This window comes from Athene noctua, chromosome 26 (genome assembly GCF_965140245.1).
Source record: "Athene noctua chromosome 26, bAthNoc1.hap1.1, whole genome shotgun sequence".
In the NCBI taxonomy this organism is placed as follows: Eukaryota; Metazoa; Chordata; class Aves; order Strigiformes; family Strigidae; genus Athene; species Athene noctua.
In genome coordinates, this window is record NC_134062.1 from 2523648 (window position 1) to 2543782 (window position 20135).

At 40.9% G+C, this 20135-nt stretch overlaps 2 protein-coding genes across 2 annotated transcripts; one reads left to right on the forward strand and one right to left on the reverse strand.

Moving 5' to 3' along the window:
* Positions 1-4370: 4370 nt before the first annotated feature.
* Positions 4371-5916, forward strand: BTG4 (BTG anti-proliferation factor 4). Its single transcript, XM_074927557.1, has 4 exons — positions 4371-4543; positions 5078-5215; positions 5392-5587; positions 5740-5916. Exons 1-4 carry the CDS (start codon positions 4371-4373, stop codon positions 5914-5916), a joined length of 684 nt encoding a protein of 227 aa, XP_074783658.1.
* A 2726-nt stretch (positions 5917-8642) lies between these two features.
* LOC141970573 (uncharacterized) lies at positions 8643-20058 on the reverse strand. The gene is made up of 12 exons (XM_074927188.1): positions 19897-20058; positions 19287-19425; positions 18819-19009; positions 17567-17692; positions 16087-16267; positions 14609-14731; positions 13964-14115; positions 13179-13265; positions 12327-12473; positions 11116-11310; positions 9362-9486; positions 8643-8980 (listed from the first exon to the last, which is right to left on the reverse strand). The coding sequence occupies exons 1-12, from the start codon at positions 20056-20058 to the stop codon at positions 8749-8751; spliced, it is 1860 nt and encodes a 619-aa protein (XP_074783289.1). The 3' UTR covers positions 8643-8748.
* Between the last annotated feature and the right edge of the window lie 77 nt (positions 20059-20135).

Sequence of the window (20135 nt, forward strand, 5' to 3'; positions counted from 1 at the left end):
TATCCAACCACTCTAATGCAGCATTTTTTAGTGGTTTGGATTTTTGTATTCCTAATAAGGATTAAAACCCAACAGCACCATTTAACAAATGGCACAAATGTCTACTCATTTATCTCATGCATCACGTCAGTCAGAATACTTGGCTATTCAGCATGTTTTGAGCAAAATCTGCTGGGATGCTGACAGTTTCTGTTTGGATGAGACTGGGAATGAGTGGAAGCATAATTTGTTGACTGTTATTCAGTGGAACTCACATTGGGATGGACTGTTCAAATGTTGGTTTTGCCATTTTGTTTCTTAGCTGCTTATTATCCAAGGGCTATGTTTTCTTCAAGTCAGTGACAACTAACAGCATCTGAGTTCAATGAATCTGCCTAATTAAAAGAACCATTTTTTTTTTTTTCTTGTCACTGAAATGGGAAGCCAGAAATACTTCTCTGCTGTTCTGGTTTCTGTGCCATTAACAGAAATACTTTTGAAGTCCCGCATGATATTGAAAATACCAAATTAAAAAGTTCTGAGAACCTTATTTCTGCAACAACGACAACCTCAATAATTAGAGCCAAGTGGATGAATTGCCAAGAGCTTTGCTTAAGTTTTCCTGTGTTTGTTGTTATAAATGTGTGCAGTTTGGCCTGGGTTTTGCCTCCTAACATGCAAGAAATAGCCCCTTATTGCACTGCTGGAATCTGGTTTCTCGGGTGAAGAGTTTGTTTAGTGCTGACTTGCAGTTTATATGTTAACTATGGAAACAAGTAACTCAACGTAAGGAGGTGCTGTAGGGATTCAGACTTCGCTTTGTTTGTCCTTTGTGGAATCCAGTCACTTCACTCTTTGGTCACAGAATTTCCTGACTCAGAGGGCCTGCCTGGGCAGGTTGAAGAAAGTAGGAAGTCAGGAGACAGTTCAAAGTCCCACCAACTGATGTGTCCTGATGACCCAAACAAGTTAGGCATCTATTGAGGAAAAGACAGTAAGTGGGTAATTCCTGAGACTGAGCTGTGTCGGGGTCAGATCCCACATGGAAACTCTGAGCAAATTATGAGCTCCAGCTGGACTCCCTGTGGTGCCTGCTGCTGGTTTGCAGTGGGAATGTTATTTTAGCCTTGGTAGTTCAAGAATAAAAGGAAAACAAGCTTTATAGGAAGAAATAATATCTTTTATTAGATTATCATATGGTATTGTGAAAAAAATGACATGAAGGCAAAGAAATCAGATTAAATAACAACTTCCTAAGCTTTGGCAGAAAAGACAGCATCATCCCTAGGGGAGTCACAATCTCTATGTCTGTGATTGTGCATGAAACCCGGAGTGGACTAAACTGTTGTTGAGAAGAACTTCAAGAACTATAATTACGTGCATTATCCGTATTTTTTTTTTTTAGGTAGAAAATCTCTCTCTCATTTGATATTTTCCTGGACACTGATTTTTGTCAGCAGAATGTAAAAACCCCAGATCTGTTCCCAGCTGCATTTTCTTAGAAGTAAAGACAGTAGAAAAGGGATCAGTTTGGCTCGTACTTAGCATCTATCCTAGCTTTTACCCTCTGCAGAGCCCTGGGATACTTGTTTATAACTCCAGCAGAAAATGAGATTTAAGATACTTCACGAAGCAAGTATCATCTCTTGGAGAAATAACATGTGGGGACCACAGCGAGGGCTGGATAAGCATGCTGGAATGCTTTTCAGGAATGTATAGCTCTGGCAGAGCTGTGAGGAAATCCTGCAGGGTTAGACTGTTACAACACGTTGTCTCTCAGGATTCAAAATTGTTCCAGAGCTGTTCAGAGAGCCGACAATCCACCCGAAGACGTAGTGAGGCATGAATGAGTCTGTGAAGCCCTGTTTATAGGAGACCTGTACCCAGCTGTGTCTGTTAGTCTGACCCCTCTCACTGATGGATTCACTCTTAAAATGAGACAGAAATCCTCATTTTTTTACAGCGCTCACTTCTTATGCAGCTCAGCTACACTCTGTACCAAAATCTACGTGATCCAAAGTTTCAAGTTCACTTGAGAACACTTTTTCCACATGTCACCGTGCAACAGATGCTTAAAAACAAAGAAAAATGGATGTGGCTGTAAACATCATCTTCAGTGTTTACAAGGGAATCCTTTCAGCTCCGAAAATGACCCCTCGATTGCCTGAGATTTTTAAAGCAAATTTAATCTCTAGAGTACAATTTCAGGCCTCAGGCATGAAAATCCAGTTTGCCTGTTCAAGAATGCTCGTCTGATGCCCAGAGCTAATTTTGGTGTGCCAGATGCAGACAGTCAGCAGCAAGTTAAAATCTTCCCAAGCTGCACAAGAAAGAGGCTAAGCAACTCCTAAATAAAAAATTGTGTGGAGATTCCTCCTGGCAGCGTTTAGCAGTGATTTCCTCTTGTTCTATCATTCCCCAAAAAGCGTAGAACCAGCTACCACTGCCCTCTTGGGCTCTGTGTCAAAGAAGAAGAATGCCTTGTGTGGGGAATAAAATCCTTGTGTCAGCACAGGCCAGCAAGCGCAGTGCAGAGCACGCCGTAAGGATACCCTTGTGGTCCCAACACTGGTGTCATGTGTTAAAGCTCCACTCCTGGTACAGCTCAATGCTCTTCCTGAAAAGTCATTATCTGTCTCTGACTTTGATTTCTCTTTCATCTGAGTCGTGATTGAAAGGTCCCCATTCATTAAGAAAGTCATATGCGAGGGAGAGAAAGACTTTTTTTTTTTTTTTGTAATTTATTAGTCATCCCTTAAACCCAGTGTTTTTACTAAATGCCTTGATAAGTTTTTTTTTTCTTTTTTTTTTTTTTAAATTTATTTATTTTTGTTTGTTGTTGGGTTTTTGTGGTTTTTTTTTTTTTTGTGATGTAGAAAGAAGCTGTAAAGAGCAAGGAACTAACTGTGTGCGTGGAGGAGAAAAGAAATCCAGAAATAGTCAGAAATTCAAGGTTTAGGGTATACTTCTGCAAATCTGTGCCTTCATGCTTTATTTTTCTTATCCCCTGTCTTGTCTCATGATCTATTCACAGGGCTGAAATGTGAGCACTTGAATTGCTTGGCTGCACCATCTACAGTCAAATTAAGAGCTAGTTCAAATACTCAGCTCTTTTTACCCTAATTTGTTCTTTTGTCTTGACAGTTCCTGATATTTGACACTGAAGGCACAACTTCCTGAAACAGCCAAGGGGAAAAAAAAAAAAAAAAAAAAAAAAGCACATCAGCTGTTCTCTGAATGTGCCCGTTAATTATCGCCTGCAGTTTTAAACAATGAAGCACTCACATTTGAGAAACTGCTTGTCTATGAACTCTTCAACAGAGCCATCCACACCCTGTGTGAAATGCTTCAAAAAAAAAAAAAAAAATCTATACTAATAATGAACATTTATGTAGATCACTGGGAAGATTAATGTTATGGTAAAACCAGTCCTACAGTTTTCCGAATGAAGCATACCAAACGTGAGGGCTTCATAAGGAAAGTAGCTTGTGTTGTGTAAAGCCTGCTAGAAGCACTCAACTGCAATTTTAATAACGGATTAATAAGCCTGGTACTGTTTTGTCCTCACGGTGATTATTTCACTGAAATAGTCCGCAGATGTTTATGAGATAGACTGCTGGACACAACAGAACGCAGTACTGAGTCAATTCAATGTGCCCTAAAAGAAGGAGCTGATATTGGAATAAAAGCAAGTAGATTGGAAATAGCTTTGAAATCAGCACGTTAGTTAGTCTTAGCAGTGCACACCTGAATATTGTTACACTCCTCAGAGCACATCATTTCCTGTTCTATGTAAACCCCAAGCAAGCTGGAGGAGAGGAAGAGGGAGGAAGTAGTTGGGGTGTTGTAGGTTGTTTTGGTGGTTTTTTTTTTTTTTTTCTTCTTTCTCCTCTTCCTTCCTCCTATGTGTAAATGACAGAGGTACTTGTAGTGTTAGGTCTGTTTTGTTGGTGACTATTTGAAGCTATTTATAAAGCATATCTCAGGTTTTCAAAAACTCCGGTCTGAGAAGGTAATGTTTGTAGTCTTCCTTGTGTGTAAAAGAGCTACATAACTGTAAGAGCTGCTGGTTATTGACTGTGACATATAAGTGATATATAATGAGTATTATCTGCTGATTTATTATTTTTTTTTAATACTCTGTGAACTTGCTTAGTGTGAGTGCCTTATACTAATGCATTAAATTGGTTTCACTACTCAGAGCTATATTTATCAGATGATGAGCAATTGGGTTTATCTAGACTCTTATTTGTCATGGTTTGTGCAGGTTTTGCAGTATCTATCCTTGAAAGTTGATAGTACCTTAATGTTATTAAATCTTTCTGGAGTAGTGTCTCATCTGTACTGATGACTATCCAACAGCTTGAGCACCTTGTGCACTTCAATTTAAAATGAAAGATGAAATTGCTGCCACGGTCTTCTTCATCACGAGGCTGGTGAAAAGGGAAGATAAGCTGAGCAAGCATAAAATGGAGAAATTTTCAGCTAAGCTAACAACAATACTGTTTGAGAAGTATAAGAATCACTGGTACTTGGACAACCCATCTAGAGGACAAGCCTTCAGGTAAGAGGACCCTTAAAAGGGGAGGAGGGGACGGAGCTTTGTGTGATACTCAAGATGACAGATTTCATTGCCTGGAGCCCTTAAATTAGAAATAAGTGGTACAAAAATGAAAGAGAATCCCTTAAGCTCGAGGGAAGAAGCGTTAATAACTATTGAAGAGGCACCTAATTTGGAACTGGTTTCACTGTATGTGCCTGTGTAGGTATGATGAGAAAGCAGAGGTGGAAATCTTAAGGCAATAACCCCTCTGACTTCTTGAATGCAGAATTCAGGTGGTCTTCGACTGACTTGTGAAGTTGTTGTAAGTGCTTTTAATTCTCTTAATTACCAGTGAATTGCTGCGTTGTGTTTAGAACAAAACCTTGTTTGGGTTTGTAAATCAGTTAGTTAAGCTAACTTGCTGATTGGGGCTATAAACGAGAACTTTCAGCAACAGGCTAAATGTGTTGAGAAAATAGAGTGAGCTTCTATGCGAGCAGAGCTTGCAAAGTTGCAGTGAAATCTTAAATCCATCTGCACTCTGTCCCTCCCCAGGTGTATAAGGATAAACAAACATCAGACAAAAGATCCACTGCTGGAGCAAGCTTGTGTGGAGAGTAATGTGGACTTTAATAAGCTTGGCTTGCCAAAGGAGATGACGCTCTGGGTGGACCCGTTTGAGGTTTGTTGCAGGTGAGTTGGGCATCTGTGGCTACTACACGTCAAGCGCCCTGTACGCACCTGAGCCACTCCGAGCCTGTTAGAGTTTCGGTGTCTGAGGGCGTACTTACTAGTGTAAGTAGGTGACTACTAACAGATGCCCGTGCTGGCAGCGCAGACCTGCGTTATACAGATACAGTCACTTTCAGATACGGTGAGAAGAACCGGCCCTTCACAATTGCCCACTTTGAAGGAGAGGAGAACCCAGAGCTTTCCCAGCAGATCAGGTACGCTGTTGACAGAGCAGCACTAGACTATCATTCTGGCGTTTCTTCGGACGAGGAGAGCTTCAACAAGGAGCCCAAAGCTATCCCTACCGTCAGCAATCCTAACAGTGTCTACCAGGTAAGCGTGTGGGAACGGTACGTGGCTTTCAGTACATCTGTCCTCTAGGCTCCCGTATGAAGGAATGCAGTAGACTTGACAGCTGATGGCCAGACTAATCTCCCCTCTTTCCCAAACACATTTTTAACATTATCTCATTTCTTGCTGTTTAGTTCAGTGGCTACTGCAAGGCACCCATACAGCCCTGGTCCCAGTATCTTCATAGGAAGACCTATATGACCGATGTCTCATACTATGCCCAGCACAGGGATTACAAAGTCTACGGGCCAACAGCTGCTTTCACAGGACCACGTGTCGATAGATACCACTGGATCAATACCAAGCGGTAGATCTGTGGCTGCACGTGTTGTAGGCTGTTGAAACACTGAGCTGTGCTATGGGATGAAGGCTGGCACTACACAGTTTCATAAAACCAGAAAGAGCTTCCTGTCTAATCCCTGTATCTCTGTGCATCTGAAACTTTGAGGTTTTATTATATAACCTTTTAAATGTTTTATTAATGTTAACATAAGATTGAAAATTAATGTGAAACTCTACTTGTAAGGTAAAAAGGAAATGCATATATCAATAAATCTACTCGTGTTTTTTTTTTTTTTTTAAAAGCTGTCTGATCTGCTATCAGTGCCCTGAAGGGAGTTGTGTTTTCACCAAAAAGCTTTACAAGCAAGTCAAGGAAGATAAAAACATCCTCCAAGTTGCTCTGAATGATAGTCTGCTTTCTACTGGCGAAGGCAGCAAGGGCAGCTGCCTTGTGAGCAAAACGTCCAGGCCTCATAAGCAGAATCGCCTCTGTGCTCCCCCTTGAGTGAAGCCTTGGTCTGGGCAGCTGTGAAAGACTGCCCTGTGGCTCCAGCTAGGCTTTTGCCTCTAGACCATAGCTTACCTGTCAGAAGAACCCGGTCTTATGGGCAGGAGAGGGGTAAACACAAATGGTGGTGTAGCTTTCCACGGCTCTAAGCTAATCCATCACCTTGCAGAATGATGGAGCCGTTATCTCTAAGGCTGTCTAACCTGCCACTTCGCAGTGTTGTGGCCCATAGGAAGCTTTTCTCATGGCTCTGGACAGCCCGAGTCAAACTATCTTCTAGCAGTCCAGAAGTCCAGACAGAGGGAGACTCCCCTTTCAGTGGAAAAGGACTCACTGGAATACTGCTGGGCTTCAAAGCTATGCTCTGGGGTATTGTTTCCAGCACTGAGTAGAAAAGTGGTCTCGAACAATCAAAACCAACACGACTTTGCTCTGTTGACTTGCAGTATGTCTTCCTACTGCCTGTACTTGACATCTACTTCATCGTTGCCTGCTGAGCCGCGTAAGGGTTGCAGAAGTGATGTCAATGATTTCTGTGATTAATTTAGTTAAAATTGAGTTTGTCAAAACTTAAGGGCTCATGTAAATACCCATGGTTGTCCCTTACTGCAGCCATTTCTACTTGTTCCACTCAAACTATTATTACTTAATAAGTAATGATGGAAAAAAATCTGCTAATAAGTAGCCCTGAACAGGAGCATTTTATTTTTTTTTTTGTCCTATAAAAGCAGATGACTAGGAGGCAGTTCAAGACTGGAGGGCTCCCTGTATAAGCGACTGCAAAGAGCAAAAATTAAAACTGTAGTATTGCTTTTAGCTAAAATCTCATATAGGTGGGGAAAAAACTAACATTTGTGTCAAGCCACAAGTGCTCAATAAACTGCATCCTATTACCTTTCCAATAGGATGTGGGTGGGAATGATCAGAAGGAGCCTAAGGGCTGTGATCAACTCTTCTCACAGCTCTGGCTTGGTCATGCTTCACCATGGCTTGGTCCGTAATTCTTCAGAACAAACCCCTATCAGTCACGTGTACTTTTGCACGAGATTTTTGCGATAAACTTGATATTAATAGGGTTTGGTAGATCACTCATGTAAAAAGTAAAAATCCTCCACTTCCTCTAACTAGAGATAATTTCCTTTCTGAGAAGGCTTCATTTTGAAGTATTTTTTTATGTGTGAATGTTGCAATTTGGGGTCGTTGAATGAGCTGAGTAAATAAGATGTGAGGAGAGGCTGCTTCATCACGGTAAATCAGAAGCACTGTTTCAAACTAATTTTTGCAGCTTTGACAATAGAACTTGTAGAGTACGACTTAATCCCTTTATTGTAATCAGTAGTGTTTTTTTTTTTTTTCCTAGAAATATCAAAACAAGCATCTGTGTATGGGGTGAAGGTGTGAACAAGCGATGCAGCAATTCTGAGAGAAGGGAATGGACACATAAATTGTGAAATTGTAATAATCCAACCACTTCTCAGTGTTGAATATTTGATGTATAATGAGGTAACAGCATTAGTGTTGAGGGTTTTCAGTGATTTATGAAAGAATTTGAATTTTGTCCTGTGCCTCCATGAGTTCTTGAACTGGTGGAGAAGGATCTTAGGTGACTTTACTGTTTCCCATTTGCTTTTTACCTAAACTAGAGGCTGTGGTAGACAGAGAAGAGGTAATATTTCACTGATGTTTCATGTGTTTCAGGGTTTGGCTCTTGAATTTGGGAGGAGGAAAGTCTGTCTTGCCAAGCTTAAGAGCAAGGCCAGTCTTTGACAGTGCAGGATCTGCGCTCCCGTGTAGGGGACACTACAGAGCAGCTGGAACACGGTGACTGAGAACAAATAAAGGTTGGCTGGGCTGGGCGAGTTGCTTTCAGTGGTGGAGGTAATACCTCTTGCTCTTGACGTGTGATTGTGTAGATACAGTTAATTGGGTTAATTATATCTATAGCTTTCACTGTCTCATAAAGTCAAAAGAAAAGTCTATCAGCTGATGGCTACAGAGGCTTTGGAATGTGTAGCGGAGTGATACGTTAATTTTTTTTTAAACACTAAGCACAATTTTGAGTGATCCTGTATTTTTCTTCTGTTTCTGGAAACTCTTGAGTTCGAGCTTTTGCAACCATGTTTGTCTCTTCACCACTTGAATATAACCAGAAACGTCAAGTCACTTAGGCTAAAGTCTTATCACTTAAATGACTACATTGCTTTCACTCCTAATTTAATGAGCCTTTAGTATGAAGAGGAAAAATACACTATAGTTAAAACAAAAATACAAGATTGACCTTGGCTTAAAGCCTGAGGACAAATGCAGAGGACCAAGTTAAAACCAAACCTCCCAAGTCCTCTTTTGAGTACCATTACAGCTTCCTGCCTAGGGCTATTTTCTCTTCTAATGCATTTATTTGTTTTACCAAACAGTCTTTCTCCAAACTAGTTATTTCAAGGTAGTAAAAAAGCAAGTCTTCGTTGCCTTTACTGTTTAAAAACTGATGTTCATCCTCTATGATATGCACCAGCTCTTCAGTTAACACATCCACTTTATCCTCAAGTTCTGAAGGGGACAAGTAAGCGCAGGTTTCCTCTTCAAAGCTAAAAAAAATGGAAAGGAATGCTTAAAATGAGGTAGGAGAAATTCCACCATTAAAGTGATATCCACAGACTCTTCACAAGAGCAAGCCAGAAAGACAATTTTCACCAAAACTTCTCTATTAGTGAGAAAGTGACGGTAGCTTACAGAGGACTAATCAGTCTTTCTGTGACGTACCCCATCATCAAATTTGATCTGTCTTTCATGCAACATGCCTGGATGTAAAAGGTTATGGAGACTGGCTTTGTAGTATAAAGTGAGGTCATGATGAAGAGGTGTCATGATTTGCTTTATATGACACCCCCCCCCCCCCCCCCCCCAAGTCGTTCAGTTGTCGCTGTCTTAATACAAGTTAATAATATCTCCTGTCGGATCATTCTTACCGTGTCCTCCATCCAAAGCTGCCCTTTTCAGAGCTGCTTGAGGCATGATGGAAATGCTCCTTTTTCTTCGCAAGCAACTTGTCGTTTAGTGGTTCCTGAAATTTCGTCTGGAGCAAGAGGTGGTTCTTCACGTGTTACGCAATAAGCACCAAAATGGAGAAAGCAGATCGGTATTAATTTTAAAAGACTTTTCACAGACTCCTTAAACACTTCTTTTTTTTTTTTTTTTTTGTGGTACTGCTTAACGATTTGCGTGAAGCCAAACAATTTTTCCTGATAGGAGTTTTTTCAGATGGAAATGACAACTGCTTGTGTAGCTTAACTTGTGTAACACAGTTCTAGTTGCTGGGTATCTACGGCTAAAGATATGGGAGCCCACTTCAACCCTTGCACGCTTTTCAGTTTTTGTGCTCTTAAAATATTAACGCAAGTAAAAAGTTTCTTAGCATTGCACTTAAATCAGTGGTTATGGCCTCCCACAGCGTCACAGAATGGTTGAGGGTGGGGACACCCCTGGAGGGTATTTTGTTGAGCCACTTAGACCCTGTTCCCCAGGACCGTGTCCAGGTGGCTTTTGAATGTCTCTGAGGAGGGAGGATCCACAACCTCTCTGGGCAACCTGGTCCAGTGTTTATCCTCACAGTAAAAAAAAAAAAAAAGGGTGTTGAGACTGACTAGCCTGTGTTTCAGTTTGTGTCTGTGGTCTCTTGCTCTGTCCTTGGGAACTACTGAGAAGAGCCAGGCTCCATCTTCTTTACACACACCCTGCAAATGTTTATGTACATGGGTAGGATTCCCCCTGAGTCTTCTCTAGGTTAAACAGTCCCAGCCCTTTCAGCCTTCCCTCACAGGGAAGGTGCTCTAGTGTCTTAATCACCCTTGTGGCACTTTGTTGGACCGTCTCCACTATGTCAGTTTTTCTTTTGTACTGGGGAGCCCAGAACCAAACGCATTACTCCAGGTGTAACCTCACCAGTGCTGAGTAGAGTGGAAGGATCACCTCCCTTGACCTTTTGGCAGTAATTTGCCTAATGCAGCCTTGGGATACTGTTAGTCACCTTTTCAGCAAGGGCAAGCTGTTGGCTCATGTTCAACTTTGTCCACAGGGACGCTCAGATCTTCTCCTACAAATCTACTTTCCACCTGGGCGACCTCAAGCATCTGCCGGTGCATGGAGTTGCTCCTTCTGAGGTGCAGGATTTTGCACTTCCTCTTGTTGACCTTCAGGAGGCTGCTGTCAGCTGATTCCTCCAGCTTGTTGAGGTTCCCCTGGATGGCAGCAGTTTTCCCTCTGGATTGCTGCCGAGTTGGCTTCTGTGCAGATAGCTCAAACTGCTTGTGCTTATGCATAGCCTTGAGGATATTTAAGTGTACACCTGTTTCTGACGGTACCAATGGCCCCTCTCTTCACCAGCTCTACTTTGAGTCACAGTAGTTTTACCATCACTGTGCAGATGGGATAGTTAATCCTAGATCTGGGTACTCAAGGGGTGGCTGAACAGGTTTTTGGCTACATGGTTTAGGAACATCTCTTTGCAGAAAGCCAATGCTGTGCCTTTCCAATACGTTACAGGTACCTTTAAGCTCAGGGGTTTGATGTATAGAGCTTCTGCTGACATCCCACTGGAGTCTGACCTTACCAAACAATGGAGAGGGAGGCATCTATAAGCCAAGTTTAAATTTTTTTGTTACAAACTGGGAAATAGAGATGGTGAGCTTTCAACCAGACTAGGTCTCATGATCTTTCTTATTACCTTCTCAAAGGCTTCCATGTCTGTGAGACTTTTCACTTTCACCTCAAAAAGTTGGGAGATGAGATTTATTTCCTCCTTGGAGAATGGTTCTTTCTTTATCAATATCTGACTTATCTCACGTGATTTATCACTGTGTAGAACTGCTGAGAGCTGGAGTTTGAGAGAGAATGTTTCACTAAGACAAGCCTTTAGTGCCTAGAAAAAAAAAAAACCCACACTGTATTGAAAGACCTGGAAGCAGTCAAACAATTCTTTACAGCTAATCACTGACTAGAGATATTATTAAGGGGGAGAAAAAAGATGGAATCAAGCAATAGCAGGGCATCAAGACTGGTTTTCACTTCTGAAGCCTGTTTAATCTGGAACAATAACTTCACTGGTCTAACGGGGGTTTGATACAGACCACCGCTGTGCTGCAGAATGGGGTTACTATGCAGCTGTTAAAGACAAGATCGGGATGAAACCATGGTGCCTTGCATGAGAGGAATCCTGCTTGGGATATTTGTGTTATGCTGGTTTCTAGACAGTGCTGGTAGCCCAACATGACACTCATGAGAAGAACCATCGTTCATAAAGGGCAGCTTTCAGCAGGGGACTGAAATCCCTGTGTGTACACTGGGAATCCCTTTGGGGAAAATGAGATGATAATGGCCGTCCCCTGCAATACAAAAGTGCACTTTATTGAAGGCTGAATGGAAAGAGTTGCATCACATCAAGATGTTACGGGAAGAACGCTGCCGTTTCATTTTTCTTTCTCAACAAACGTGTCTGGTCTAACTGTTCTCTGCGTCAGGACTACAGTGATGAAAGTGCGTGCTCTGATTCTCCCGTGTACTGGCCATGTACTGGTGGTTGGAATGTCATCGTTTGTTCTGATCCCCTTAGCTGTCAGTGGAACAAACAGGTATTTCTGAGTTAGTGGTGTCTGTACGCAGGCAGGGTGTTAACGCGTGATCTGGTGGATTTTTCTGCCGTCTCACTGCTTTACCTGAGGTGCAGCAGAGTTCTTTGAATTTTGAATATGAATCTTTCTGTGAAAGGCCACTGTGTAACTGTAACGGCAGTTCAGGTGATGGTTAACTGTCTTAAATCTCTCCTTTTCATTTTTATTATTGAAAGTTGTACAAAGGTGTTACCCCCCCTACTTGTAAAATGGTAATCTTTTACAAATATTGCTATAACGTAATCACATTTGGAACGTGTTGATGTACCTGATAAAAAAGCCTCAGAAAAAGTGGGTTGGCATCGTGGCTGAAGTCAGCAGCAGCGATGTGAGCTAAGCAGTGCACGAGGAGGAGAAGGAAACTTCCTACGGAACTCAGGCAGTCCCTTAGAATGAATAGATTGTTCTTTGAATTCTGAGAAAGAAAAAAATACCCAGAGCTGAGACAAGGGCACAGCAGTAGTGAGCTCAGCTGATGCAACTGTTCCAGTGGTTTGTCTCACTTTTAGGGAAGTTAAAAGATTCAAACGAGAGTGCTGGGGATTATCCATATACACAAGACAGCAGCATTGCCATAAGACTTGGCTTAATACTCTGTAATGTGAATCTAAAGCCTTCTTGCATTCTCTGTTCCTAGACAGTTTTATATTTGTATACATGAACTTTCGAAAACTTCTCTCTCAACACCCCAGAGTTTTAGCAATAAATAACACTAATTCTATTTCACAAATAACACTAAATAAATTTAATTACGACAAGTAAAATGCTGATACATTGCTGACTTCTATAAAGCTGAGCTATAGAGAATTAGGTAGAAATGGAAGTGGTAGAATTTGGACATGAGAAACTGAGTAACCAGAGCTGATTTAATAAACGTGCTTTGGGTGTGACATTCGCATTAAACATATATTCAGACTTAGTATCTTAGAGTTTGTGTTCAGATATATCTGGAGCACACTATTAACATTTGAGGATTTCTTATATTGATATTTTTTCCTAGAAAGCATCGAGCATACTAGACTTGAAAAGTATGAAACTTTTTCGCATTTTACTTCCTAGTCCCAGAACTTAATGGATATGAAAATATTGCAGAGACCGGCTAGCTGTGAAGTTGACAAACCTGATAAAAGAAAGAGTTTCTGAAGGCATTGCCTGGGGCGTTACTAGGAGGTATTCTGGAGGCAACACAGAGGTTAATTTCTGGAGCCTGCAAAGAGAAGGAAAAATGCTTCTGTAAAAAGCGTGTATGCACATCAGGTCTGCAGAGTAAGAGGGATTAATGGCATAAAAGTTCATTTAAATGTCAGCTTTGATTTGCAGTGAGTACACAGAGCCAAAAAATACCACATGAAAATGGAGACTGTTTAAAAAAAAACCCCTAGCGAATCGTAGTAGTTCATCTTGCCAGTTTTCTAATTAAGTAAATGAAAGTGTGCTCCAGCCCTGGAGCTCTGGCTGTAGTCACCATGATTTTTATTATTATTTATTTAATGTTGTTATAAAAGACCCTGGTGAGTTTACCTAGACCAAAGCCATAGTGTGCGAAGAACTGTACAAAGAAAATGAGAGAATCCTTGCTCCAGGTTACAAAGGAAATATGTTTGATCACTCTATTATGCAATATGCAGGGATTAAGTAATGCAAGAATTAAGTGATGTGCTCAAGAAAGATCCCACAGCAAATATAAGAAGTGACTGTGGAGCTTGTGGGACAGAGGTTTGACTTCAAAACAGTCCTACACCATTGTGGAGAAAACATAAATGGAATTAAATTCCTGACATTTGCACACTGGTCATTCTCTACTTGACCTTACGTTATAATTGGTAGACACTTCGTGGCCTGTTGGCTGAAGAATTTTTTGGATAATTGTCGTCTTTTGGAATTATCGGTATGTTAAAAACTTACATCAATGTGAAGTCTGAGAAACTGTAGGATGGAGATGCCGTACTGATAAATGACAAACTCTCTTGCAGAAAGGGTTGCAGGATCAACGACTGTTAGTTCCCCTTCCTGAGTCATCAAGGCATCGTGTATACCCTGAGAAGTATTTGCTGTTTCTGCAAGATTAATTTGTTAATTAATTTCATTAGATTAATTTGTTTCTATTTTAATTTTGTTTGTCCAAGACGTAACACTGCAATACAAGTGTATAATATGCTGCATTTCTCACCTCATAATATCATTGTTCAATACAAAATGAAGCCCTTCCGATGCATTCTTAATTCTTTTAAGAGTTAAAGCGCTCAATATCCTTAGGCAATGCCCAAAATTTATTCTTACTAGTGAAATTTCTGAGAACTGAGGCCTAGCAAAGTGACATTATTTATATGGGCCTCAGAGCTGATCAGCACCAGCCAATGATTCCGTGTTCTGAGCCTCTCCCCTTCACTGGCAGAGCACTTTCTCCAAAGAGGAGAGCAATTTTACTATGTATGTTCAGGAAAATCTTATCACAATTAACACAACCAACAGCTGAGTGATGAAACTGAAATCTTCGCATTAAACTCAAGTTCTAACCTTCATATAACAAAGAACGGAGGTGAGATTTACCTTTGTCCAGCCTTTGACTTCCCAGTAGTCCAGCTGCCACTGCATGACTTCGGAGCTCATCATTCACATCTTTCAGAAGACCAAGAAGAAAAGAGGCTTTTATACATTTAGTTTTATCACCACCTGTGTAAACAAATACGGAATTATTGCTTCCTCAGCAATCCGTCTCCTACCTTTTTTTTTTTTTTTTTTTTTGAGCAAATATTTCACACATTGGAATTACGTAGACAAGTAAAGTGAAAGAGGTAAATACTGCTGCTGTTTGGAGCATGACAGTGAAGTCTGGGTGAAGATGTTAATGTTGCAGAGAAAATATCTTTCTCTCCAAACTCTTTACAGTATCCAATTCACTAGTTTTCTCCTTTTTCATATATCTCAAATATTAGATGGAAGTCTGTTTAAACAGGAAGAAAGTATGTTCAATTAAAACAAAACTTCTGAGTGAGTTAGACCAGCACTAGAGCTGATCTTAATGAAGAGATCCTGTATGAAACGATCTTCCAAACACTGATGATTCAGGCTCCAGCTATACGGATAGTTGCCCCGTGCTTGTTCAGAATGGAGAGGGAAACGTATGTTTTTGCAAGTAGTACTTTTGCTAGGGCGTTATCAGAGCAACATTCTTGGAAATTCCACTATGCTTTTTGGTTTTAGGGTTTCGGGGAAGGATATTTCATTATAACTGTACGTTTTGCATACTAAAATTTAATCGGCAGTTGAACAACTTGTATTTTCCACCTCCATTTGCTCATATATGGCTGGCAGGCCTGTACATAACTAAAAGCCTGGTCAGAAGGTAATTTGCCATTTTAATGTTTTCACCAGGGGAAGTAAAAGCTTTACTATTGATTTTTAGGTTTGTACTGCATTTTCTGTTGTCAGACTGAGGTTAGATGTTCTGTTCTGCAGGAGCTGCAGGACTAAAACCACGGAACCGGTTCATGTGCATAAAAACAATGCTTTTTTTTTTTTTATTTCCAAAGTTTAAAGCATCCCACTTAGGTTTTCCAGGTAAACCAGCTCAACTGGGATGCATAGAAAATGCAAGACATTAAAATTATGCGCCGCCCTTTTCTCATGGTCTTCCCTTTGAATTTTAACTGCCTTTCAGCTTATTAACAGATTACTCTAATGGAGTTGTGTTTATACTTATAGAAACACTCTAAATGTGGAGGAAGACATTACCTATTTTGCAAAATATACATTTTTTTGCGAGGTCTGGCAAGAGAAACTTTGAGCCTTACAAATTATTTCAGGGCTGATCCCACCCCGCAGCAAGTTTACACAAATGATGCGGGGTTTACTCATTAAGTGCCAAGAGATCTTTAATTCTTACAAAATGAAACCAAAGTCTAATTTTCAGCTGTCAGATGGGAGAATCTCCTTCTAGATTTTCAAAGTTGACGGGTTCCAACGACATGTTTTTCAAGGCCAGAATAAAATAAGGTACCTGACAGTACCTTTATCTCCTCACTTACCTGTTGTCTCGGGTGATAAACTACTTTTGCTATTTTCCTCCAGCATCTGAACCGTAGACTTGAGTAATGAGACCAGGTTTTGCTGGATGACCTTGCAGGTACTATGTGAGATCCCACTAATGCCATAAAATCTGGTTGTCTGATAGTTTTCAAAACACTGTTGTGACCCAGAGAAAAACGCCTGAAACAGCACAAAGGAGACCAAAGCCTTTTCAAAAAATACCACTGAAAAAAGCATCCTGGTATTCTTTGCATTCTCATGAAAACTTTATATTGTCAGTTTATAGCCATCCTATGCAACTTGTCCAGTGACTCAATAAGAAGCTACAGCACTTTGCCTCAGCACCTTAAAAACCTTTTGCAATGGTTATGGTTTCACAGATTGCAACTCTCAGATTTTTTTTCCACATCCTTCAAGCTGATATAAAAGTTGTAAGATGTGATTTGAACTGCATTACTTGTATTTAATGTCCTCAGTTTCTTCTGGAATCCATTTGTAAGTGCCATACATGTGATAAAATATCTTCTGTTCAACATTGTGGTCTAATAACCCTGTCTCATTTGGACTAATAAGATGATATTTAATTAACAGTGATGGTGTCATGGGAATGAGAGAGCAGAAGAGGACGACAGAGAGACCTCCCAGGGAACTTTAAAGGAAGGACTCTGAAGAAACAGAAAGAGGATTAGGGAAGTGCATTAATTTTAATCTTTTTATTGTAAGTGGTCCAAAATGGAATGTGGAAACCAGTTAATGCAAAGAGTAAGGACCAGATCCTGAGGCTATTGAATTAATGGAAAGATTCGCTGAGTCTTGTTAAAAGGATTTGGGCCTACAGTTAAGACATCACAGGTTATGGGATTTAAAAGGTGCCTTTAAGAGAGGGGGACTTGTGATCCTCTGCACTCAAGCCTATCTGAAAATAATTTTGCATCCAGAAAAAAACGTTTGCAGGACATGTAGAATGTCTAATGTCTTGCTTCTTCCCTAGGAAGAACAAAACTTCAGGTGTCCAGCTGTTCAAAATCTCTCTGCAAACAGACAAACTGACAACTTGGTGGTTGGACTAGATGATATTGTAGGTCCCTTCCAAGTGAACGATTCTATTATTCTATTCTATTCTATTCTATTCTATTCTATTCTATTCTATTCTATTCTATTCTATTCTATTCTATTCTATTCTATTCTATTCTATTCTATTCCTACTCTATTCCTATTCTACTCTATTCTTTTTTCTAACCCTGCTTTTGAAGAACTGCTTTTCAAAGTGAAACTCAGTTGAATTTCCAAGTGTCCCAGACTTTGCTATGTGCTGTATAAATCAACTTCTGCAATTCTCATTTAAGTTTTTTGTTATTTTACAGGGTTCTGATTTCTTGCAGCAGTGTTCTTGGATGAATATTCTCAGAACACGGCAAGTGCTCATGCTTTTGTTAGAAAGTAAGTCACATGATTGCTTTTTTGTTTGCTTGAAGGTACCTTTGTCTGCTGTGTTTGGATGTTTGACAAGTCCCTCAAATATTCCAGTTTGGTGTACGCAGTCTCCACACTAGCTTGTTGTCTCAGTACACATTCCTGAGACTCAGAGGCTAGGGCAGATATGACCTGGAAGAAATGATACAAAATATAAGCCTGCTTCAAGTGAATTGTGAAACTTGGCTTTTATTTGCTTTCTTACACGTAATCCAACGAGTCACTAGCTATAAAGCTGGTGTAACTCCAACAGCTCTAGAGCACTAGTGTCTAGGCAGCCCTTGAAGAACAGTCACGGAAACTGAAGATGATGTGAAGAAAGGCCCAAAAAACCCCTTTCTGACTGTATTTCAGTAAAGTCAGTTTGCCATCTGTTCAGTCAGTGAAAAGCTTTGTGTTTACTTCAGCTGGTGTTGCCTGGACAGAAGTAGATGCATTCTCTCTGGTACTAGGTAACACTTGGAGAAGCACTGATGATGTTTTCAAGGGCTGAATCTGGATTTACCTGTGTGGGAATCTTATAAGTCTTTAGACATTTCTTAGCATTCCCTGCAAGAAGGAGGAGTGGAGGGAGAGAAATTAATCTGTGTGAATACCCCATCTGATTGCGCATGGATTCAGCCCTACAGGGAATATCCACTGCTTTTTGGCAGAGTGGAACCTCCTGATCTCGGGGATCTGTTCCAGCTTTAGCAGCTCTGATTTTATATGGTAGGTTGCGTTTATTCTCTGTCAGTGACTGCTCAGCTCCTGACATAAGGAGAATCTTCTGCAGTCAGGAAAATAAAGAAAAGCATTTTTGTCAGGTCTTCCCTCCAACTCCAGAGTGCAGCCTGTGTCCGCTCCTAGCTGAGCTGCTGCAGTTCTACAGTTTCTTTGGATTTCTTTCCTTGATGAAATCCAGCTCCATTTACACAGTCCAGTGAAACATGGCTGTTGCCAAAAGTCTATCATTAAATATCTGATCGATAGGTGTCTAGGACGGCAGGGGTTGTCACCATTTCTTTTTGTTGTCATTGTTAATGCCTGTCTTTCCACTTTATTTTTCCCTTTTAGTTGTTTGTTTTTTTTTTTTTTCGTTCTGGGATGGAGAGAAGGCCAGATGGGAAAGGAGAAACCCTTTATCAGTTCCTGGAACTGGAAATATCACACTATACTGGTTTCAGAGCTTTCGTTTTACAGCGCCTCTCTAAGGTAGGCCAGAGTGTTCTGTGCATTGATACTGGGCATGCTGTGCCCAACCCAGCAGTGTCCTCACCTGTCTGAGCTTCAGGTTTGTTCCTGGCTCGGTGCTCGAGATGTGGCTCCTTTGCTTTTCTCTCTCTATTAGCTGCATATATATTCGTTGTTCTTCTAGTTGCATCTTTTCAGCGAACTCCATCAGCTTCTCCAGTGCCTTTCTGATCTCCAGCAGAACCTGCATTTCCTGTTCTCTTTCATCTCTGTCGGCTATAAACAGCAAGTATTAGCAGCAGCACCCATTGATAATCCTCTGGAAACGGGCTGAGCAAATCTGGACTAACTTGCCTTCTCACTGTGCTTCACCACATCTACACCATCTTTTAGAACAGCCCAAATTTTCAGATCCTACCTCTGTATTGTCTCGCTTCAGGAGGACATAAGTAGTTTGTAAGGCTTAAGCTAACCCGTCAGAGGGAGCAAACATCCCAGAAAACGATGTACCACCCTGCCTCCCCCTCTTCTGGTTGTGGCTACCCTTTTGTACCTTTGAATAGCAAGGAGAGTTCGGTGGCCAGTTGGCTACTAAAATATTTTGAGGTTCGTCTCTCGGCTTCCTGCAGAGAGGATCCTTTAAGAAAATGGCACATTTCCTCAATGTCTTTCACTTTTTCCTTGTATTTTATCTGTAAGAAACAGAAGGGGAAAGGGAGTTTTGGATAGTGTTGCATACTTGTGAGATAGTGACCCGTTGTGGTGCTCTCCTCTGACGTAGCAAGAGGCCGTCTAATTTGGTTATTGCTTTTTTCAAGCCTTTTAATTATTCTGAGTGTGTAGAAACTGATTGCAATTCCCCTGTTTCCCATAGCAGAATGAATTGTGGTGTCCTTGCTGTCTATAGACACATACTGAATTTGAACTCTTGATTCTCTTAGGACACCTGGCACCATTCCCTTATGCTTGGAACTGAAGTAACAGTGTCTCCATTTACGTTTTTGGTTTCCACCGTACTGGGCAGGGAAGGGACTTGGATTCAGAACCCCACCATGCTGGGAGCAGCATCGGTGATATCCGAATGTGATTCATGTGACCAAGACTCCCTTCAGGAATTTTTAAAGAACTTTACGGAAGCCATCTGCAAAAAGAATGCGCCGTACCTCCTGTGCTTTTCCCGCTTTTGCAGCATCAAGAACATGAAGAAATAGAGAGTTCAGCTTTTTAAGAAGCTCTTCTTCCTTTTTACTTCTGCAATGCCAGTATACGTGCCTTGAATTTATTTCCTTTTCTAGAAAGTCCAGCTGTAAAGCAACGACAGACATAATAGCTCAGATCTGCAGGAAGCTGAAGGAAGGTTATTGAAGCTAGTGATGCAATCTCCAGTGCTTTGGACAGCATA

Bases quoted from the DNA above. Each gene is read 5' to 3' on its own strand.
- LOC141970573 (XM_074927188.1), bottom strand. From the start codon at position 20,058: ATGTCTGTCGTTGCTTTACAGCTGGACTTTCTAGAAAAGGAAATAAAT. The intron at 17,693-18,818 runs GTGAGGACACTG...CATTTCTTCCAG, and splicing joins CAAACCTGAAGCTCAGACAG to GTCATATCTGCCCTAGCCTC. The intron at 13,266-13,963 runs GTAAGTTTTTAA...TTCTCTTTGCAG, and splicing joins TTCTCAGACTTCACATTGAT to GCTCCAGAAATTAACCTCTG.
- BTG4 (XM_074927557.1), top strand. From the start codon at position 4,371: ATGAAAGATGAAATTGCTGCCACGGTCTTCTTCATCACGAGGCTGGTG. The intron at 4,544-5,077 runs GTAAGAGGACCC...GTCCCTCCCCAG, and splicing joins TCTAGAGGACAAGCCTTCAG to GTGTATAAGGATAAACAAAC. The intron at 5,588-5,739 runs GTAAGCGTGTGG...CTTGCTGTTTAG, and splicing joins ATCCTAACAGTGTCTACCAG to TTCAGTGGCTACTGCAAGGC.